We start from the raw sequence: 23,684 nt of genomic DNA, 5'->3' as shown, positions 1-23,684 counted from the left end.
AACATCAGTGCCTGCCTTTAGTAATGCTGTAGTTGTTAGATGAGCACAAATCCTTACAGCCATCCTCCAAAATCTAATGGAATGTATTTTTTTCAGACAAAAGGAGTAAATATGGACTACATTTGGAATTCTGTGTTTTAAAAAGCATATATGGCTCTAATGGTCATGTGTCCACAAACTTTTTCCTACTACGTGTGCCATTATTTATAGTTCACAACCTTAAATGCATTAGTACTGTGTGAATGTGGGAGCTTCGAAAAAAAACAAATGCTTTTATCAGTAGTAATCGTTCTATCAAGTGAATGTGGTCAGCAGTTGTTGATTTGTCACCATAATGATACGAGCCCTATTACCGCAGACCAACATGATTCCTGGGTCTCCAAGCAGCGACGATTCAGACTGTACTGGCTTTAACAAGCTTCGCAAAAGAAAGCTTTCCTTCCGGCGGCGAACAGAAAAAGGTACCGGTGATAGTAATAAATAAGATAAATATAAGAATCATTTATATGTCATTTATACTGTATTTGCCCACATTTTGCCTTGTCTTGGTGAACCGTCAGTCCGTATCTAATATTGTTTCTGTCTTTTGTCAGATGAGGCAGACGCAGGAGAGATCAAGAAAAACCAGAAGCCAGTGCGGCGTAATAGGAAACAGGCCAGGAGTAATCAGAATGAGGGACTGAAACCAGACTTCGGGGGGCCTCGGAGTTCAATCTCTTCCCACTCCAGCGGTGATGAAGGGGAGGATCTTGTTCATACACGCTCCACTATGCCAACAACATTATTGGAGATCTCTCAAGCCCAAGGCACTTCTGTGATCTTTACTGACAATCCTGAGGGAGAAGCAGATCCTAAAACAGGCAACACCTGCAATGCTCTGTCAGGTAAAATCAAACCAAGCCACCAAGAAATTGGGCAAAACACCAAGGAAATGCAGTTACTATGGTTGTAATATGTAGACTTAGGCTGAATTTGTCTTCCCTGCCAATTCAAATACTCCTTACTTCTCTATATAAGTATATTCTATCCTAGCATGCAATAAAAAATGGATCAGGCAAAGACTTTTACAGGACTTAAGAGAAACTGGCCCTACAGTTGTACCGATAAAGAAGAAAAATAGACTTATCTTTCCTGTCGAGAGTGCCTCTTCTGAGGGCAATAACATCATTTCCTGTGCTACACTCTATCTGTGATTGTCATCTGAGAGCTTGCCATGCACTTAAATTAGGATATTCCTGTAAGATAAACCTGCGAACATAAGTGTTTCCATATTTTAATATTGTTAACAAGATTTTTGCTTTTTGATTTTGACATAATTAATAATCTAATATAATCTAATTCAGTTTACAAACATAAAATAAAAGAATTTATACAGAGTAAAGTTTGAGTACAGAAACAGAAATAAAAAAAAAAAAAATTTTTATCTTTTCTCCCCAAGGTGCACTCTCAGGTGTGTCCAACATCTTCAGTTTCTGGGGGGAGAGTCGGGGCCGTCAGTATCAGGAGCTGCCGCGGGGTAATCTCCCGTCACCTCCACCTCAGCACAACACACCTTTACATAGCATCTCAAGACAGCAGCGGAGCCAACTGGAGAACAGGCTGGACATGCTGCAGACGCAGCTTAACAGGTCAGAGGAGCAGAACTGTACATGGCACTGTACATGATGGGGGTTACAGAGCATCGCTTCTTTTTTATCATTTTAGCTAAAGTTTGGATGGTATCAGTTATGAGTTCAGCTTTATCAGTTATGAGGTACTATGGATTATGCAGCTACAACAGCCAATGTTTTTCTTCCGTAAGGTCAGCTCAGCTGAAGTTGGCAAATGGGCAATTTCTTGGGCAACAGTAGCCCTGCCCTATGGACATTTATATCACAGATCAAAAGATGAACCACTTTTTATATTTTGCATGTCATTAACCCAAACCTATTTTAGAAGTTGTTTCAACATAAATGACACTGTTCCTCCAGTAGGCATCTAGAATTGTTGAAAGTGGAATAATCAAATATTTTAAAACAGACGCCAGTAATGTTTAGTGTAACACAGCTACACTATCTGTATCGGTTTAGTGTTTAAAATATCTGCATAACATACAGCAATATAGCATGACTTTGTATGACATGTATACTCAGCACTAAAAAGAAACGTCCTCTGACCTTCAACTGTTTTTACTTTCAGTAAACTTAATGTGTAAATATTTGTATGAACACTAAAAGAGTCAACACCATAAGACATGATCTAAAAATGTTTCACAATGTGTCCCTGAATGAAGGGAGGCTCAAAATCTAAAGTACCAGTCAGTATCTGGTGTGGCCACCAGCTGCTTGAAGTACTGCAGTGCATCTCCTCCTCATGGACTGCCTATTGTGGACAGTCTGAGCACTGATGGAGGGATTGTGTGTTCCTGGTGTGACTCGGGCAGTTGTTGTGGCCATCCTGTACCTGTCACGCATGTGTGATATTCGGATGTACCGATCCTGTGCAGGTGTTGTTACACGTGGTCTTCCACTGCGAGGATCAGCTGTCCTTCCTGTCTCCCTGTAGCGCTGTCTTAGGCGTCTCACAGTGCGGACATGGCAATTTATTGCCCTAGCCACATCAGCAGTCCTCATGCCTCCCTGCAGCATGCCTAATGCACGTTCACGCAGATGAGCAGGGACCCTGGGCATCTTTCTTTCATGTCTCTTTAGTGTCCTGCGTTTTTAGAACTGTGACCTTAAATGCAACTTTCTGTAAGCTGTTAAGGTCTTAACGACCATTCCACAGGTGCATGTTAATTAATTGATTATGGTTAATTGAACATGCATGGAAAACATTGTTTAAACCCTTTACAATGAAGATCTGTAACGTTATTTGGATTTTTACAACATTTTTGTTGAAATACACAGTCCTGAAAAAGGGACGTTTCCTTTTTTTGCTGAGTATATTCCGAATGTGTTTTTAAATTACTTGTTTATTAATTTAATTAAATAAAAAAAATACTAAAAATAATCACCTATTCATAGAACACATTACATGTTCAATTTAAATAGGAAGAGGGTTGTTCAAGTCAAACCAGGACTTTTGATTGCACAGAACACACTTATGAAAGTAAAAACCTCCTTAATTTCTATCTATAATCCCGCTGCTACACAATGCTTTTATTTAAGCGTTTCCTTACTGCTTGTATACCATCAAAGTGGAAAGTTTTTTCAGTATGCCTGCTTCACATTTAAAAAGCTGGCCTCCCAGGAACTCCTTTAATGGCCCAAACATTTGGAAATAGCTTGTAACAAGGTAAGGGCTGTACAGGGATGGGGAAATAACCCCGACAGATGCATCTCTTCCAGAAGTTGGTGACAAGTTATTGGGATCAGACAGTTCACTCACTGATTGTTCGTGGGAGCCAGGATCATTGTTGATGGACATACAGTATGGACTTCTTTAAAACCATTCAAATGTTTTACTGCAGTCTCATCACCGTACTGTGCTTGAAGTCGTCGGTGAATGTCACAGCTTTATGCTCTTATTAACTTTTATGCTCTTATTCACAGAAAATTTCATCACAAGTTCCAATTTGATTTAAATGCCTGTCTTATATTTATATATTGTTACAACCCCCTTTTTTCGACAGAGAAAGCTGATGACTATAAACTGAGAGAATAAATGATAATAAGCATAAAACTAAGTCTACTGAGAATCAGTTTAGATCGAAAGTAAATGTCAAAAAGGTGTGTATGTATTTTCCAGGTTGGAGACCCGTATGTCTACAGACATCAGTGCAATCATGCAGTTGCTTCAGAGGCAGATGACGATGGTACCTCCAGCTTACAGCACAGTGTCCTCACCTCCACAAGTGTCGCTGTATCTCGCCTCAAGCCCGGGGCATGAAGAGTCACTCATCCAGACCGTCACGCCTATGGAGTCTTCACTCTCACAAGTACAAATCTGTTTTTTTTTTTTTGTATACAGTAACCATAAAGCATTACCATTTTCATATTTTACAATACTGTGTTTTTGCACTAAAAAACTATGCAACAGTATTTTTAACAATTTGAGGTTTAGGGGCCTTAATCACAAGGGTTATTACAGTACACTCTACATCTTTTGTACCTTTAGTTATAGAAATAGTGTTGAGGATTATCCCAACGGACATGCAGACTACTCCTTAGTTTGTCTATAAAACTCGTTTTTAAAACTCCATAAGAGGTCTTTAGGTTGCCTTCATGAAAATACTATACTGTTAATTCGTTTGTGAAGATGCTCTGGAGCATTTGTAGCTCATTGGTGGGCTTCTCACATGCCATGTGGTTTGCCCAGGTTCAATTTCCAGCCAGTGCCCCAAACCAGCCACTAAGGACATTGTTAGTGGCAGACCATGTGTCAGGAAGAGCATTCAGCATAAAACCTGTGCCAAGTTAAAATGTGTTTATTGGATGGTCTTCTGTGGGAACCCCTTAAGGGGAACAGCCAAAAGAACAACAACAACAGTTATTCTGTAATATGACGTAGGCATGAGCTTTTAAAAAATGAGTTGTAAATATTTCCTGGGGTATTTAAACTTTTAACAGGAGGGTTTCATGAAGTCAGAACAGTAAAAAAATAAAAATAAAACACATTGGAGCTAATTCTTGAAAATCCAATCTGAATCAGATCCAGAGGTGTTTTAAAATCAGATGAGTACCAAAAGATGTGTCTCAGTCTGGACGCGCTCTCTAATCAGATTGCAAATCGAAAAAGACCAAGTCCACACGATCATGTGATATGGCATGGAAATTAAGAGGATTATGATAGAAGGACTAAAGATAAAATACTCCGGTTAAGCCAGCTGTTCTTCCTGAAAACACAGCTGATTTGGCCACACAAAAAATTCAAGAAAAAAGACCTGAAGTGACCTGCTAAAGCATAGCAACTTAGCTTTCTTAACTGCTGTAGGACATTTTAAGAACAATGGTTCCTGGGCAGAAGACAAAGCGAAATGTCTGATAGCACTTTGGGGGAGGCATCTGTACGGGCAAAGATAGAGGGGCTGTACAGAAACAGGGGAGGAAACATAGTGCTGCATGCGAGACTCCAGTGTTGTTACCGCGGCAACCAATGCTGTTAGGTTGACAACACATTGGATTTGGACTGCCAGTCTGCATAGGGTCAGATCTGATCTGATCACTTAGACAGTCAGTGCTAAAGATCAGATTTGTGTGCATAGAAACAGGTGGGCTGCAGTCAGGTTTTGTACACCTATATTGTGTCCCGAGATGGGAGGTATTCATGATGGAATAACCAATTTAAACATCCAATTTATTTTATTTTTTTTATTGTTTATGCTTTATCCAGATTCTGGACCCTCAGGACTTTGAGGAATTCCCTGCCAAGTCATGCGAGTCTCTTCACGGCATGACAGAGCCTTTGCTTAGCCCAGAAGCTGCCTCCCTGCAGACTGTGTCAAGCCTGGACCACAACGCTGAGCCTCCGGACGCCGACACTCAGCGGCGTTTCTCCCTCCAGGAACCACAAGCACCTCTGGACTCACGGACACCGCAAAGACACAGCTCCGATCCCGGGAGCTAGGGAGGAAGGGAAAGAGGGAAGACAAGGAAACAGTGACTGATGAGATCAACCACAGATGCGAAGAGGCTCCTCATTTTCCTGCCTCTCTCACTTCTTATCAATCTTTCAAACTCTTTCTCTTCCTCGTGCATCTCATGGGGCTGGGGGAGGGAGTTTCTCTTCCCTTCATTCCTGCTTTTGCACTGAGTTAGGGGTGTGACTGGAGGGATGAGAAAAGACACGTGCATATGCTGGAACTGGAGGAGGACTGTCACTGTCCGAATCTACAGGATTTACAGACAATAATCCAGTGCAACACGAGGATGGGGGATCTTTTTTAGTATAATCAAAAATGTCCTTGAGACTGGTGAAAACACTACCAAGCTGACTTAAAAAAGGAAAAAAAAAAATCATAAAGAGCAGTGCAGGTAAGGAAGGGTGTTGAACATTGTTCACCCTTTCGGGCTTTTGATAAAAAACAAAAGCGTAATCCACCCAAAGGAAGGCGTCCACGTTCAATTTGTCCCTTTACTACTGTTATCCAGTATTGGATTAATATGTATAAATAATAATGAAGTTAATAATAATCGAAGTAGCCATCATGTCTTGCACTGAAATTTTGCAGAATCTTTATCTATATCACGTCCGCAGCGCTTCCAAAGTTAAAACGGAAAAAAAAACGAAAAAAAAACTAAATACTTCCTAAACTTTTTAGTGTTAGCTGGCCTAACAGAAACACCTTGTGTGATCTGTCTATTCTGTCCTGTCGTTCTGCCTCTTTCTCCCATCATGTCTGTGCTTAAAGGCGTACTGCAAAGCAAGCACATACTTAAATAGATCAGCTGGTTTGCATTAAGGGGAAATTCAATGTGTCTAAAGCCATGTCATAACTGAACATATCAACGTTTTTGTGCACCGCAGGATATAGTGTGGCTTAATTGATAAATCAAGCATAATAAATGTGTCTGTATTAAACCCTGCATGATGTCAGGTTCATCACCTCGTTTTCCAAGCTTGCATTGGTTAAAAGTTTCATCAAGAATATATTAGATTTATACTTATTATATTTTTTAGGGACATCTTGGTTTATTAGCAATACGTAACCCTAGAACCCACAACCTCACAGTAATATATTTCTCCTTTGGATAAGACTGCACTGCAGGAAAAAAAAAATCAGTTGCTTTACCCAAATATATGTATTTGTGTGTACGTGTGTAAGATATGCAGTGACCATAATTAATAATTAAATTGCTTACAGTACAGCAACTAACGTGCACTGTATAGCACATTTAAAAAAAAAAAAAGCTTAGCAGGTCCATCAAGATGAAGACTGCTGCATAAGATTCTTCAGGTAGCAGAACATTTTGCTCTGGGAAATAGTATGCTGCATGCTACTGGCAAGCATCCATATACAGTAACATTATCAGACAAAAATGGCACTATTGTGAGTGGGTTGTTACTATTACCGTTTAAAATGTGCATTGGTTTTTATAGATACCAAATAATGCCATAATTTTCCAAGAGACAGATGTTTAGAGACGGAGGCGAACTCAGAAATCAAAGTTGCTGATTGTTAGCACAGTTTTCTAATATATTCAAGTTATTTACTTACAAACGAGGAGAACATGTTGGATATTTTAGATGGTGCAGACGACGTTCTCTTTCACTCAGCACACAGCTTTTAAAGGAGCTGACAGTTATAGAGGTGCAGCAAGACAATTTTCTCCTCATTGGCTGTAAGCAAGTGCGAGTCATTATTTTTTTTTATTATTAATTAATGTATTTTTTTTTTATCTATACTGCCTCCAATGTCTTTATCTACAATACATCTAACCGCCATGTAATTAGAGCAACCAGTGCAACTGGATCTTTTTTTTTTTCTTTTTTCTTTTATTTAAAATGCTGCACTTTAGAGAACAACCAAAGCATCTACCAACTTCATTGGTAAACGGATTTTTCTCTCCAACAATGTGGCTTGACTGTGTGAGAGTTTGTGTCATGTTCTGAATGTATTTTACAGACAAAGTGCTGTTTAAAAAAAACAAAAAAAAACAACAACAACAACTGAAACTTTAGATAGCTTGCTTTTTTTGTGTGTCGAGAAATAGTTTTCCAGCCTTCATCGGATTATCCTTCGGGTAACGCAAGCTCTTTAACGATGTTTAGATCCACAGACGATGACGTGTATACACCACTGGAACTCAGTATTCAAAACTGATTCATAACAGGAAAGCATTTATCACCATAATATCACCATCTGTGTGTGGCACCATCTTGTGTTCTAGTGTAAGCCTGTGGCCTCCTCTATTATGTAACTACAATCCTTGTGTTTTGCTATTTGTTTAGTGTGCTGCTGTGCACTTTACAGATCCCCCTTACCTTGCAAGATGTAAATAATTAGAGATTTTTTTTTTCTTGTTTTTCACATATATACTTCAACAACTGTTAGGTATGTACATATTTTTTAGTCTTGGTTTTAATTTATTTTTTTGGTAATGTATTTACACTGGATTGCTCTTTTTCTCCTGCTCATGTACTGTACATAGGAGAGTCTTGTAAAGGAATCGATTCTTGGCACTCATATAGCCGGCACTATGCAGAATCTGTCATTTCCTTGGCATGCTTTGAAATGCAGAAAAAAAAACTGTAGATGAAAATATATATGTTTGATTTTTTTAAGCATAAATAACTATGTTAATAATGATAATATTAATAATTATGATGACAATGATGCTGACGATTATTATATAATACAAGACAAATTTACCTTTGTGCACATTTTATTTGCATGCTGCACTCAAAGGATAGAGGCGTAAAGGCAGCTGACTCGCTGTTGAATTTTGAATGTGTAGACAGATGCACTGTACTTCCAGGTCACTTGCCAGAGTGATTTCATTTACTCGTGGAAGAATGGACATTATGGAATTTGAAAAACTACTGTAACGATGTTAGTGGGGGGATTCTGATATTACACGTAAATCACAAAACTACAGAGGATATTTAGGGCACCCATATAGTCTCCATCTCCGATCACTTCAGAAAGCTAAGCTACAGGTCCTGATTGTGTGAAGCATAAATGGTTGAATTTATAAAAATTTAACATATTTCTTTCAATAAACCAAATGAAATTCCAATGAGCGTCTGGTTTACCTTTCATTCATTGTGGATAATAATCATCTTCACTTCCTTAGTATTGAAATAGTACTAAAAAAGATTCATGTACTGTATACATTATTAACAATATGCATTTCCACATTTACAGCATTTGGAACGCGCCCCTATACAGAACATCTTATTTTAGATTGGAGCAGGTGAGGGTCAAGGGACAAACAGCGGCAACCTGCTGATGCTTAGGTTTGAACCTGGGGAGTGGTTTTGAAAAGGGGGAAATCTCAATTCTTTTGGAAATTGTACTATAACGATCCTATGACTAGTGTACTATAACAATATGGTATTTACCAGTGAGCATTAAACAACAGCAGTGCACTGAACAGGTGTGATTGAATGTTTCCCAATCCACCCTATCATAATTAGAGTTAACTGCTGCAGAGGAAGCTACAATTAGCATCTCAGTCTTGCCACTATTTTCAACAAGATCATTCATTCCTCAGCCGATGCTGCACATGGTCTCAGACGAAGTTTACAGGAAGACTGGTATAATAAAACAACAGACCGCATGTTATGAAGAATTAGTAAGCCAATATTAATTACTGTATTTAGGCTGTTTGTTTTTAACCATGGCTTTGTTGAAAGACTCTGAAAAACTTTCATCGCACCAACTACAGTATTTACTGTAATATCCCTGCTTGCTTTTCACAGCCTTAAGGCTGCTACTGTTGACAAAGCCTTGGAGAATATACAGGCAGTTTTTAAAGGCCTTTTTTTAAAACTAAAATGGGCATAAGAAGCATCAATATGCTGTCATTGGATGAGTTTGCATGAATATTTAATAATGGGGATAAAAGCTCATTTAGAATAAAAATGCATCATGTATGTAAACACCTCAATTAGAACAGTGTGAGCCGATCCAGCCTAATTTCAATTGTGTTTTCAATCAGAATGGGAGAGATGGTGTAAACCTTTAATAATATGTTGAATAGGTAGATATTAGCCATGTATACACGTAATCTGATCATTTTTCTCTTTTTGGAATAAATACAGAGTCATAATTGTATGATGTATATTATATCAATATAATATTAATAATATTAGAATATTGTTGTAATATATATCAATATATAACATTTAGCAATACATTTTGTATTAAAATAAGTTTTAATACTAAACATACAAGTTTTTCTTTTCCTGAAGTGTGTATACATTTTTTTGGCTGACACTGTACATTCTTTCTGCACAAGCTTGCCCCATATAGGGGTCACATTATGTCACATTTCTTGTCATATTGATGTGACAAGAAATGTTCGGGGCAATTTTCAAGATCATCCAGTCTCTATCTGTAAACTCTGAGAACAACTCTCTCCCACCTGTGTTTACTTACTTTCATCCACAGGGCTGAGGAGGTGGCCCTGATTGATTCACCATTTTATACATAGGAAAGCATCTAACCAATCAGGATAGGATAGGAGAAGGTGAGATTTGTAAAAATAATAATAATAATAATAAGCTTATTTTTTACTAATTATTCTGTTATTTTCAATTTTTATATTGAATATAACAGAATAATAACTGCTATATTCAGTTTTTATGCAAACTGGCAGAACCAGTTTGCATAAAAAAAACATTCTGTTTAATTTCCTTCAGCATGTAAATGTCTATGTTATTAGATCACTTTACCTCTAATCTAATAAGATATGCATTTACATGCTAAGAGATCAATTCTTTAAACATGTAAATACACATCTTATTAGATTAATTCACCGGCAGTTTCTGATCAGGATTTAAATTACAACTAGTGTTGTTATAGACACTTAGAGTTTATTAAACTCTAAAAAAGGAAATATTTAATTAATTACAAAAGGAATTCCTGCTTAGTTGTTTAATTTCACAGGCACTGGCTAGAAGGTCTAAAATGTACTAGCCACTTAAAGCCACTTAAAGTTCTACGGTTTGCTTTCCAGTCAGATTCATATCATACTTATACTTAAAGAACATGTCATGAGAACCCAGATTGTTCCAGGTTCAAGGTGGTGGTGGAAGTATGGGGAGATATAATACAGTTAGCAAGAAGGCCCCACTCGCAACTTCCAGGACTTAAACAACCTGCTGCTAATGTATAGGTGTCATATACCATAGCACATGCCAGAAGCACTGGTGGTGCATTCCAGGCCTGTAGGGTATTGTATGATCATTATAATTATACTGAGCATCCTGTAACTTACCACTTAAAAATAATGCCCGCATTCCAGGCCTGTAGGGTATTGTATGATCATTCTAATTATACTGATCATCCTGTAACTTAACACTTAAAAATAATTATGTTGTACTAGTTAGCATAGATTCAGTTGGGTGTTTTTTAATCTTACCAATGTACAGTAAGTATGTAAACAACCATTTTACTGTGCTTTAAGAAATCTTCTATTTAAATAAATGAAAGGTTTTGTCTGTACATTGGTCCAAACTTGCTCTTTCAATGATATCTTTACGTTTTATACATTGGAGGACCAGAAACCAAGCTCTGTCTGTATGTCTGTCCAGCCAATTTTTTGACAGCATCACACAAAACTGGTTGGACAGAATTTAATAAAACTCCTTTGATATTTGCCTGGAATTAAATCTTTGCCATAAATTAAATTAAAATGTTGGGTAGAAGGATGTAATGAGATGTTTTGTGCCAGATTAAATCACAGCAGCCATCACTTTTTTGGAGAATATAGCGATTTTTCCCTTGTGGTGGGCATGGCTATACGTGTCACTCAACAGAGCCAATCAATGCGATAATTTACCACTATATGCAAATATAATGCGAAAGACACAGAAAGTACTGTAATTTCTCTACAAAGTGTCCAAATTTTCACGAAACACAAACAAACTCGTTACACAGAATGGCTTACTCCAAAAAAAGAAACATACACTATAAAAACTGAACCTTATAGGATAAATAGACAGATCAATGTATGTTTATTCTTCCTGCGGGAAGTTTAAGTTAGTTTGTCTCATGTGCACTGAAACCGTGGCGCTAGTGACATGCAATAATATGAAGCGCCACTATGCGATAAAACAGGGGTTGTTGGAGCAAACATATGAGGGCATGTACAGTAAAATATCCCAACTGAGAGCGCAGTGTTATGCGCTAAAATCAAAATACTGTTATGCACAGTTACGTGACGGATGTAATAATACTTAAAACAGAATGTATTTGGCTGATGGCAAAAAAGTACAACTTAGCATAAACAAGACGTGACATACTTAACCTTACTATTTTATTTCTTTGTTTTAATTAGTTAGGCAGAAATACAGGTAGACAGGCAGACATCATCAACCTAAAGTAATACTATCACTGATTACATTAAAGCTGATCAGCTTATTTTTAGTGTTAACCTTTTGACTATGTCCAAAAACTCGTAAACTGTCAACAACATGTACAGTACTTACGCTAGTTATTTTTATAAAATTCATAATATTGGCATAAGGGCTGCACTGTTTGAGTAAGTCCCTCTAACATTACCTGGACTCTGATCTACGATATTACATTACTGTAATACCGTAGATCAGAGTCCTGGTTAAGTAGTGTGTTTGTTTGGTTGTTTGTATTTCTATTTATTTATTAATAAAGGATGTATAAATTCACCTATTATTGAATTAATTGTATGTAAGAGGAAAAATACACAGCTGGGGCTCAGAGTCCAGGAAATGAATATATTGCAAATAAAGACTTCCTGGTCAGTTGTTGGTACCCTACTCTAAAACCAAGTTTTGCGTTAATGTAAAGTGGATCTTATTAAAATATGCATGACCTTGATCACAGTAATTATATTCAAATTTTTTCTTACAACAGGCTGTGTTGCATACCTGGCATATCATCAGCATTGTAAACAGATATGATAAATATACATAACAAACTGGCAGTAATGATGTACTGTAGAAGTATATTCCGGCCTATTTTAAATAACAATTAGATCTGTCAGTTATTTTAATTGTATTATTTCTTAAACAGCAAAAGTCTCAGTTTTTACATACTTACTTTAGTATTATTAAAAATCATTTCTTATTAAACCTATCTATCTCACTATTAAAAAAAAGAAAAACATTAATATAACATTTCAGACGCCTATCCATTTATTAAAATGTTAAATTAGATCCACAGAATGATCAGTATGATTAGAATGATCATACAATAGCCTACAGTAGGCTCACATTATACCACCAACATTTGTGGCATGGGCTATGGTATTTGCCACCTTCTGTATACATTAGCCGCAGACTGCTTAAGTGCTTTAAGTTGCAAGAGGGGCTTCCATGCCCAGCATTCCACCTACAGATGCACATAATAATCAGATTGAGATGTAGAAGGCCAACTCAAACCCTTGATCACTGTAACGTGTTCCTCAAACCATTTCTCTATGAATTTTGCAGTTTGGCATTGAACCTTATCCCGCTGAAAGAGGCCACTGTAATAAAGGGGTTGCACTTGGTCTGCAACAATCCTTAGGTAAGTGTCAAGTGTCAAAATAACAGCTCAAGGGTTTCCAACAGACCCCCGCAGTAATTGTCCTATTTTGGATTTGCTTCTGGTAGGTACAGTACAAACCACAATCTTGTCCTTGCCAAGGTTGCTAAGATCCATATGCTAATAACCATTAGGCTATTATATATAACCATTATATTAATGAAAATACACATGTGCAGGTACAAATACACTATACTGTCTGTGGGACAGTTTCATAAATATCACTTAAAAAATAGCACTTGATCAATAATCATGTAACTACCATTTCAGGCAAAGTTTTTACACAAAAAAAGGTTTATTTTTACTAGGCAAATGAACAGAGATCCTAAAGAAGTCACAGGTGTTAAGATAGCTAGATAGCTAACTAGCATACAATGATGTCTGCCATTTATATTTGCAGCAGTAATAAAAACAGCCATCAGATGGCGATATTCCACCATTATTGTTAAAAGACCATATGACTTCATTATGGATCAGGCAATCTTATGTTATCTTTTCCCTCTACTTTAAAATATTTTAATTTCACCAGTGTATACCCTTGAGATCTCAAAAAGGTGTCAGTTAGCAGCTGTTTTTTTTTTTTAATTAGCCCTGCATAATAAATGAATTTACATGTAAATCAGCCAGGTGGCACAGTGGTGTAGTGGTTAGCACTCTGGCCTCACACACCCAGGGTCTGGGGTTTGACTTCTGCCTTGGCTCTGTGTGCATGGAGTTTGTATGTTCTCTCTGTGCTTGGTGAGTTTCCTCCGACATTCCAAAGACATGCTAATTAGCTTTTCCAAATTGTCCAGTGTGTGTGTGCACCCTGTCCATGGTATACCTTGAGTCTTCTGGGATAGCCTCCAGGGGCCCCATGAAACTGTACACAAGATAAGAAGTATAGAAGATAAATTAATTAATAAATCAGCCAGTATGCCAGCATCATGTACCGTGTGGACCCTCTTTAATATCTTCAAGCTTTTAAATTACTTGATGTATATATTTCATCTAACTGATATTTAATGAGTATGATACTCCATTTATATTACACAGTATGTAAATGCGTTAATATAACCTGCCACTGGCTCTTGCTAATCATAGCTTTAAATATCTCAGGACTCAAAAATCTGACGATGTTAAGGATCATTAGAGAGCTAATTTTGTCACACATGTCTAGTTTCTCTGCAGCGTTGTTAATCTTACACTCTGCAAGCTTATGACCAGACAGTCTTCAGTGGTAGCTTATAAAAAAAAGTCTTAAGCTAGTAATCAGAAGGACGAAACTTCAAATCTCACCACTGCCATTGTAGATAACTGTTGACACAAGTTATCCAAAAATGGTTGTCAGTGATTATAAGCAAAACTAACACCCAATCCCCAAAGGGAATCGGGTCTTTAAGTGATAGTCAAGTTTTTTTTTTTTGTATGACAACCCTATGTAGATAGATAGATAGATAGATAGATAGATAGATAGATAGATAGATAGATAGATAGATAGATAGATTAGATTGATTAAATTTGACAAAATGAAACCTTCACTTTTATGAACAATGAAAAGGCAAAGCTAGTCCAAATATACGCTTTTGAGACAAAAACTATGAGGCTGTATGCATTGTGTATTGCATCACCATTTGTGTTCAGTACCTGTTCCTGGACATTGATTAGTGTCTGCCTAACTTATAGAAGTATAGTCTAGGGAAGTGGTAGCACAGTAGTTTCCTTTCTGATTGGATGGTTGTAAAATCAAATCCATGCACCACTGCACTGTTGCTAATGGAGCCCTTGAGCAAGGCTCATAACCCTCAACTGCTTAGTTGTATAAATAAGATACATATAAGTTGCTCTTGACAAGAGTGTCTGCCAAATACTGTAAAGCTTGTAAAAGAGTAATTGCATTTGTCTAAATATGGTAGTGCACTTGGGAGACAATGTGATGTACAGTATGCAAGGACAGTGTGGTCTCAGAGATAAATGTAAACAAAAAGGCAGGTCATGTATTTTTTTATGCCAAATTACATATAAAAACACATGATGGTATTGCCCATAATAAAACAAAGCTGAGTTCCCTGAACTTCTACATCTGTGCAGGTGCAGGCTTTGTAGTCTCATGACCCATGTCTTTAAAATGCTAATTTTTAATCCACAGCTGGATCATGGGTATAGTCAGTTTCTCCTGCACACACACACACACGCACACACGCACACAGTCTGCACACACAGCTATTGAGTAAAATAATGTTATAAAAAGTAACAACATATGACAAATACAAAATGTAATTTTCTGTCAGGGGGACAAATGTCTCCCAGCTGTAAGACCTCAACACACGTATACATAATCATCACACTCATCACAGCCAGAAAGCATCCAGACTCACACACAGACAACAGTCAGTCTCTATCACTTCCCCTTTTCCTAATACACACACTCAATGTACAGTAGAAAGTACTGCAATGTGTACTTTTCAGGAAGTACTCGACTACACCATTCCCTTGGAGATCACTTAAACACTTAGTAATGTTACATGGTACATTTTTTTTAACCTTTTTTTTTTTTACCTGTACATTTACCACATTTTTTAAAGATAGGCCACATGATGCGGCTCGAATATTTCTTTATATCTCTGAACTTTAGTACTATTTAATTAAATTGTACAGTATTTGTAGAGCGCATTGTAGAATTTTACAATCTTCAAAAAGATAGGAATCTTACTTTGGGAAAGATAAGCTGTCTTGAAGGCTCACCATTTGTCTGTAACACTGTAGAATGATGAATTTCAAATTATTTGGGGATGGCCTTATATAGTAACTATTCTCAGACTGATCAACAACAACAATTGCTTCTTGGAGGTCATGACTGATGTGATGTCTTTACTTCTTAGCATGATTTATCCGCACACCCGAATGCTCCACAGCACCACTCTGTCATAAGATTTACTTTTCTAAAGGTAGTCACACTTCTTGATGATTAAATAATTGTTTTCAAATTATTAGCCGATAATTATGCTCTTACTAATTTTGGAAATATGAAGGGCTAGGTTATTTTGTCACACCTAGTTTCTGAATGTTGGTTCACTTTCAGGGGCAAAATCACAACGTATTTATTTTGTGTGTGTGTGTGTGTGTGTGTGTGTGTGTGTGTGTGTAATGTTATTTAGTTTTAGGCCCTAATTAAAGAAATTACTTTATGTCTGGACAATAGCTTTGCACCATATCAGCCTTTTGTCATGTTACTGTATCTGTCCATTTTCGCAGGACAGATAAAGTAGTTTGTCTTAACTACTGTGATAGTCTTAGTTTGTGTTATTTAAGTTTTTTTAAAACACTATTTTGTTCTTTTACATTGACATTTTTGGACTTACAGTAGTGTTGTTGTAAGGGGACTGAGAGTAACATAAATTAAATTCTCCATGTATATATGTATAGTATTGTACACGAAGCAGAATTGACAATAAAGTTTACTTTGACTTTGACTCGACTAGCTGTTATACACTGTCTAGCCAAAAAAAAAAAAAAAGATTTACAATTTACTGAAACTGGGTTTAGCCATCAACTTTGTACGTAGAAGAAATGTGGAGAAAACAAAATATGAATGGAGACCACTTAAACGCTTGGTGAAGTTGCATGGTAAAAAAATCAACAGTAAAAACCATAACTATGTTTAATAGTGAAAGTAAGAACATTTCCATTCACACACACAATGTGCTGAGAACTTGAATGATTGGGACTGAATGCTATTCTTAGTGATGGGTGTATCAAGGTAAGAAGAAAAGCTCATAAAGCGATGGACCCAGCGCCCATCAGTTTTATAATCTGGGGTTGCTTCAGTTGATCAGGTCTGTGCTCAGCAAGATGAAATAAAGTCAGGTGACTTCCTGAATGTACTGAATGACCAGGTTATCACATTTATGGAGTTTTCTTTCCTTGATGGCACAGGGATATTCTGGGAGCAGGATTTTCAGACATGAACTGGCCACCACATCGTTTGCTGTAAGCAAAGCTAAAGGTGATGGAATGCAAATTTTGAGATTTTTTGTTGTTCTTTAAGCGTTACAAAACATGTGATATAATGCCCTCATCCTGTTTGATTTTGTTTTTACTGCTTAAAGCTTTCATTGTACAAACGTGTTGGGTATATTGATAATTTTCTAAATCTGTTTTATTTAATAAACAAGAACTGGCAGGAAAGGAAAGCAAAAAAAAAAAAAAGCATTTTGCATAGAGGTGCTTTAACGGGATGCATCGTAGGGCGATCCTTTCTGCTTTGAATTCAGATAGGCGTTAGAGACTGTCAAAATCACTTGTTTTTGATTCGGATTGGACGATCAACGTGTCGGTCAGAATTTCTAAAAGATGATTGGTCGAATGTGTGTGAGGGGCGGGACATGTTGAGGTGAGGGCAGGGAGAGTGTAGTGCTGCTGAGCCCGAGGGCGGATCATCAGCGACGCTAACGATACTCCAGACGCCCGAGGAACTGTCAAAAGGGGGCAAAAACAGGGTACAAAACGGTGAGTGCGCATTTAAATACACTGTGTCGTTAATGACACGACGCGGGTGATGCTTTTCTTGCTGCTTTCATGCTTGGAAGCGTTAGTTTAAACGTGTTTGGTGTTGACTTTGGATGGGACGTGTGCGTAGCTGGAGTGGAGCGGAGCTGCAGCTAAAGCTAGCATAGTCACTTTTCAATGAGTGACACGGCCCACTAGATATGGCTGTCTCTCTCTCTCTCTCTCTCTGGCTGGCTCTGCAGTTATGCAAGCGGGCTTTGCGCTGCTGTGATTTTACTGCAACGGCGATTATATATTTGATTTGACTCTTTCAGGATATATATATATATATATATATATATATATATATATATATATATATGTGTATTTTTTGTAGAGTAACACGCGCGTCCGGTTGTGGCTTTTGAAGTGAGCCTGCGCTTTGCAACAAATTTGGATATTTTGTTTCAAGTTGATTAAAAGTGAGCGCGATTTGAATCATCGCGATAACAGAAACAGGCCTGACTGTGCTGCTTAAACTTCCCAAACACGACAACTCTCAGTGGCATGTTAAAGGAGTGCCTGTTTTTTTTTTTTTTTTTTGGTTCTGGACATGTGCTTCAAACCTCCCTGATCTGTGGTTTAGTGTCAGATTGCACATTAATCTTTCCAATCAGATTTTAGTTCACCATGATTATCTTCCATCAGACCAAACTGATTTTTATCCAGCAGGATTACAGATGTATCAGCCATGCTGTAGCCTTTCAGTCTGATTATGTGTGAGTATTAAAAGCCAAATAAGGGTTTGGTCAATTTATAGGTCGAATGAGGTTGTCCACCAAATGAGCACAGAAATAAGCAATATGATAACCATATATATACATACACAAACGTGTATCATGTGGAAGGCCAGTGTTCAGTACTCATTTGATGCCCAAACACAAGCCACCGAATGCAGTGCCAGCCCCAGGGCCTGGATAAAATGGGAGGGTTGCGTAAAAACCCGTGCCAAGTTGTGTGCGGATCAAACGATCTGCTGTTGGTATGTATGTATATTGTGTGTATATAAATATATATATATATATATATATATAAAATGTGTGTGTGTGTGTGTGTATAAAATAACATTTATTTATTATATAGTTCCAATATGGGGAAAAAAATTACAATGCATCAGCGCCATGGTATCGTGATAATATTGTGTCATGAGCTCTCTCATCCCTACAGTTAATTGAATTTTCTACTGTTACTATAATAACAGACAAGTAGCAGCTGAAATGGGGTTGATTAGTGTGCAGCAGAATTGCAGCTTCAGCACAATTTGTACAAAACACACCTTTGGTTTCAACAGCCAGGACTAGACCTGACAATCCATGGTGTAAAGTGAAAGTAGCTAGCTTCATCAAGAAAAGTGTGTCGAAGAAACATAAGTTTTTTTTTTTTCTGTATGTTGACTCTAATGGAATACTTTTAGTCACCTAATTACTTTTATTTGTGTTGCTAGGAGGAAAGCATTATTTAAATACATTTTCGTAATTCTTCTTCGTAATGATTCGATAAATATGTTTATGGTCCTTTTGAGCAAAAAGGTAAAATAAGTTTTAATGATTTTCAGCCTTGCAATGGCAGATTTTAAGCACCTTTTGGTGGCGTAATATTTAAAAACAAACGCAGGGCTAAACTTATTGTATTACCTTATTATTTGTTGTTTATATGAACTTAATTTGTCTTTCTCATTTTCTGTCAGTTGGCCTGTCCTTATGTCTGTCTCTAAGTTTGCCCTTTTGTCTGCCTGAATCTGTCTGTCTATCTGTCTGTATGTCTGGCCTTCTGTCTGTTTTTCTATTTGATAAATCATCTCACTAGCATAAAATAAATATGTGTCAGTAAGTGCCTTGAGGACTAGTTGGTTAAATCTAGATTAATAAATGATTGACTTTGGTCTGATCAGTGCTTGTCCTTTTTTTTTTGGCTTTTGTCCCTCCAGCAGCTGACACACCAGTTTAATGAGGTTGGAAACTGATTAAACAGAGCTGAGATAACTTATAACCCATAGGCATCCAGTTTCTATGTTTAAACTTAACCCGAGCTTATGTTGGTCTGATCTGAAACAGTGTAAAGCCAGGCACAGCAGCAGTGTTAAATGTACCAGATGATACACAGTCGTCAACTATAGACATAGTTTTAACTTTGGAAGAAGTGTAGCATTGTTTTGTTGTAGACCCAGCCTGTGTGGGGCTTTTGGGCATGTGTGTGTGTGTGTGTGTGTGTGTGTGTGTATGTATGTGTGGTTGGGTAGGTGTGGTTATATAGAGTAGCTCAGACCTCTTACCTCATGCACTCCAGGAAAAGAGACCTGCAGAAAGGAAAGAATTTTCTCGAGTGAGAAGTGCGTTCATAAAACGGTAGCAGTGCAGTAATAAAACACTGACTGACGTATGTGTGTGTGTGTGAGAGAAAGAGATATACACATTCATTATTCAGCTCATGGAAATAACTGTTGTAACTGCGGGAAACTTGAAGTATAAAACTAAGAATAGTGAGCATACACCGGTTAGCCATAGGACTAAAACCCCCTGGCTATTATTGTTGTCACTAAAACAACTTTCACCCATGAAGGCGTGGACAACCACATGAGCTGTTAAGGTTTGCTGGGTCTCTACTTTTTTTCTCTGCTCCTACTGTATTGTATTCGCATGCCTATTGTAGATGCCTTCGAACATGTGGTCAGCATCATCAGCCCACTGTGTATTCTGACAGCTTTCTGTCATAACCAGCATAAACTTTGTCCGCACACACATCAGTGAGTCTTGTATAAACATGACCTTGACTCTGGTTCACTGGTTGTCATTGCTTTCTTTAGTTCACTTCTGGTAGGTGTTAACCACTGCATACTCAAAACAATCCACAAGACCTGCTATTTCGGAGATGATCCGATCTAGACGTTTTTCTTTCTTCTAATGGATCAGAAATGGAATGCAAGTACAAATGAATACAGATATAACCAAAAAAAAAAAAGATGCACCTGTAGCAGGCTGGTATTATTCGAAAAAAAAAAAAGAAAATGTCAATCAAACTAGCTCATGACTCAGTGACCGATCAGGCCTTGCTACAAAAACAAATCCAGCTTCTTCTGTAAACCTAGCCTTGAGTTTATAGAGAGGACATGAAGTTAGTTGGGGTGAGAGAAGAGGATGGAGTAAGATGGAGGCAGATGATTCACTGTGGCGACCCCTGAAAGGGAATAGCCGAAAGACAAAGAAGAAAAGATTAGATTTTATTGTTAGTAGGAGCTGGATCAGGTCTGACACTGCCAATTGGTTTTGGACCGAGAAGTATTCGGGTTGATTCTGAGCTCTGGTTGCTGCCTGTTTGGAGTTTTGCATGTTCTTCACTTTACTGGCATCATTTTCTCTCAAAAACAATCCAGGAGGTTGTCTGGCTATGCTAAATAACCCGTGTGTAAATGGCATATTGTCATGTAATAGGTTGTTATCCCAGCCGAGATAAATGAATGATTTTAGCGCTGTGCAGTAGTGTGCATAGTCTTTTTATTGACCTGAAATGTCAGATGTGTGTTGCACAGCAGAGATGCCGAGCATGCTTCTGTAGTCTGACATTCTGATGTACTGCTGACTCATGGTGAAGCCATTTCTTCCCCGAGCACCAGAACAGCGTCAGAGTCAGTCGTCTATATCTGTCTGTCTGTCTGTCTGTCTGTCTATCTGCCTGCCTGTCGATGTTAGAATTGATTTCCTGTTGTGTAGTTACACAGTCTTTGTCTTGGAGCTTAAAACCACAAACAGCATATTGTGATCTGTTAGCTCTATATTTTGAAAACAATATGTATCCGAATCTTTGCTGGTTTGCACCTCATGAAGAGGCGTGGCGCGGTGTCTTGTCTGTGACTGTTGTAGCAGTGTTACTGGAGCTGCCGTGTGACTCATCACAATTTCACTTTATGGATTTTCTACTGCACTCTCTATCTGTGTTTTATTACTGCATTCAAACCAGAAGAGAATTCTGCTTTGTTAAAAACGAAGCAAAAAAAAAAAAAAAGACTGATTAGGGTTTACAGATTTTATGTTTTCTGCACATTGTTTTGGTAACGTGTGTTCGCTCAAAATTTGCATCAGTGGTGAACATCTCTTAGTCTTAACTATATAATAAACATGGAAAATATGAGTCAATATGCTCCTTATGTAGGTAGATCCAATGCAAGTACATCAATTGAAACATTTTAGGATAAAGTATCGTCTTATCGTCTTTTTTTCAGGTTAAAGATAGGTATATAGAGAAAAAGTGTACATAAAACTGCTTTCAGTTTGGAACAGCTAAACTTGCATCTCTTTTAAATTAGCAGAATCCTCCCCAGCTGCTTGAAATTTATCCTTAAAGGCCTGGACATTTTCCAAAAATACACACTGTGGTTGTGCTTTGGCATCCAAGAAGGGGCCTTCTTACCAGCCAGGCACCAGAACAAGGTCAGTCCACAAATGTCTAAGCGTAAGCTTTAGTTTGTGCCAAATACTTCTATTCAGTCATTGTCTGGGCAAAGCTAATAAAGTAAGGTTACTTCTCCAACTTTAACTAAAAAGGGTCAAATTTCACAAACGTTGATGTTGCACATATAAACACTTGAAAATTAATTAAAACTAATAATAACAAGACGCGCCTTTTTCCTCAGTTCTAGTGGCAGAGAAGTGTACAGTATGAGAAATTTTAAAAGAAATTAATGAAGCACAAGTGGTTAAAAAAGATAGAATAAAAGAAAAACTTTAGGACTTTGGAAAATACTGCTTATGTGTCTTTCAAAAGTGAGGCTGCTAAACTGCCTTTTCTTTAAGTGCACTTATTGTGTTCAGATGTTGAGATTTGCTTGTCTGCTACAGACTTAAAGTGGTCTCCAGTGTTTTCCTCGTTCTAGTTTGCGTTAAGCCATTACGTGTTTTATATAATCTTTTTTTTTTTTTTGCAGGGTCACTTTAATGTAAGTGTCTGCGTTTGGTTCACATACATAACCAAATTTGTAGTTTTAGTGAGGAGACGTTTAATTTGGGCTGGAATGGTTGGTTTTGTGAAACCATGGTGAGCGGGAGTACACTAAAGATAGGAACACCATTAGCAAGCAGGGTGGAGTGGCTTGAGTGTTGTGATGTGAAGCATTGCTCCTGGTCTAAACAGAGGGTAAAGGCTACTCATGAGGTCTGTGCAGTCTTAAGACTTGTGTGTTTAGGCTTTTGTTATACAATTGCACTGGAGACTACAAAACTGAGAAAAATGCATTTTGAAGTGACTGGATGAATAAATATTTTTGTCAGTCTTCTTATTTTTAATGTCTGGTCAGTCAAAGGTAGCCTGTCGATTCAGTTAAGTTTTTGGGCATTGTGAATTTTTTGTTTCAATTCAATAACTCTAATGTTTACTGTTTTACAGTATGTTGATTAAGTTCATGTTAAAAAGGACTACCAGTTACAAAATCTGCTGATTTTGACATTTGTTTATGTAAAGAATGGTATTAATGCTGCATATAATGCTTGACATAAAAAAATAATTAAATAAATAAGAGCATGGTATGCTGCATTAACGACAACATGGCTGTGGATTTCATCTAATATTTGCTCCCACTGACTCATACCTGTAGGAAGCCAGCTGACTGCATCTTATTGGAATTCCAGGAGCATCAGTCAAACACTCGAAGGAAATCGCTAGTGTTGCTGTGATGGACAAGGGAGAGAAATTATGACATCCCTTCCACCCAGAATGCGTGGCTAATTTGCTATCTTGGCTTCTAGCCATGGATGGTTATGGCATCATTAAGATTCAAACACTAAATACTTTTAGGTTTAGGTTAATAAAAGTAGCTAGCCATGTTTATTTGGTTGGTGGGTAATCAAATATTGGACTAGAAAATTTGATTGGATCTATAATTTTTACAGTGGGCTAGCTGATTGATTTTATTATTTATTAACCTGTGTGGTACCTCAGCATACGAACGCCTTACCTTAAGAATTCTCACCTTAAAAACTGAAATTTTGCGGGAAACTTGCCACGGCATGCGAAA

General features: G+C 37.5%; 2 protein-coding genes across 2 annotated transcripts in view; both read left to right on the top strand.

The window, feature by feature from the left end:
* Positions 1–8,644, top strand: part of kcnh2b (potassium voltage-gated channel, subfamily H (eag-related), member 2b) — a 219,520-nt gene extending 210,876 nt beyond the window's left edge. The window contains exons 11-15 of the mRNA XM_053494626.1: positions 359–461; positions 594–884; positions 1,439–1,628; positions 3,730–3,919; positions 5,314–8,644. Of these exons, the coding sequence (XP_053350601.1) occupies positions 359–461; positions 594–884; positions 1,439–1,628; positions 3,730–3,919; positions 5,314–5,547 (1,008 nt within the window). The 3' untranslated portion in view covers positions 5,548–8,644. The remainder of the gene's footprint in view (positions 1–358; positions 462–593; positions 885–1,438; positions 1,629–3,729; positions 3,920–5,313) is intronic.
* Positions 8,645–17,556: 8,912 nt separating this feature from the next.
* The window catches only part of LOC128520847 (microtubule-associated protein 4), a 76,193-nt gene continuing 70,065 nt past the window's right edge, over positions 17,557–23,684 (top strand). The window contains exon 1 of the mRNA XM_053495267.1: positions 17,557–17,641. The gene's annotated coding sequence lies outside the window, so the exon portion shown is untranslated. The remainder of the gene's footprint in view (positions 17,642–23,684) is intronic.

The sequence above is a fragment of the Clarias gariepinus genome, chromosome 4 (assembly GCF_024256425.1).
Source record: "Clarias gariepinus isolate MV-2021 ecotype Netherlands chromosome 4, CGAR_prim_01v2, whole genome shotgun sequence".
NCBI classification, from domain to species: Eukaryota; Metazoa; Chordata; class Actinopteri; order Siluriformes; family Clariidae; genus Clarias; species Clarias gariepinus.
This window is presented reverse-complemented; position numbering and strand designations above follow the sequence as displayed.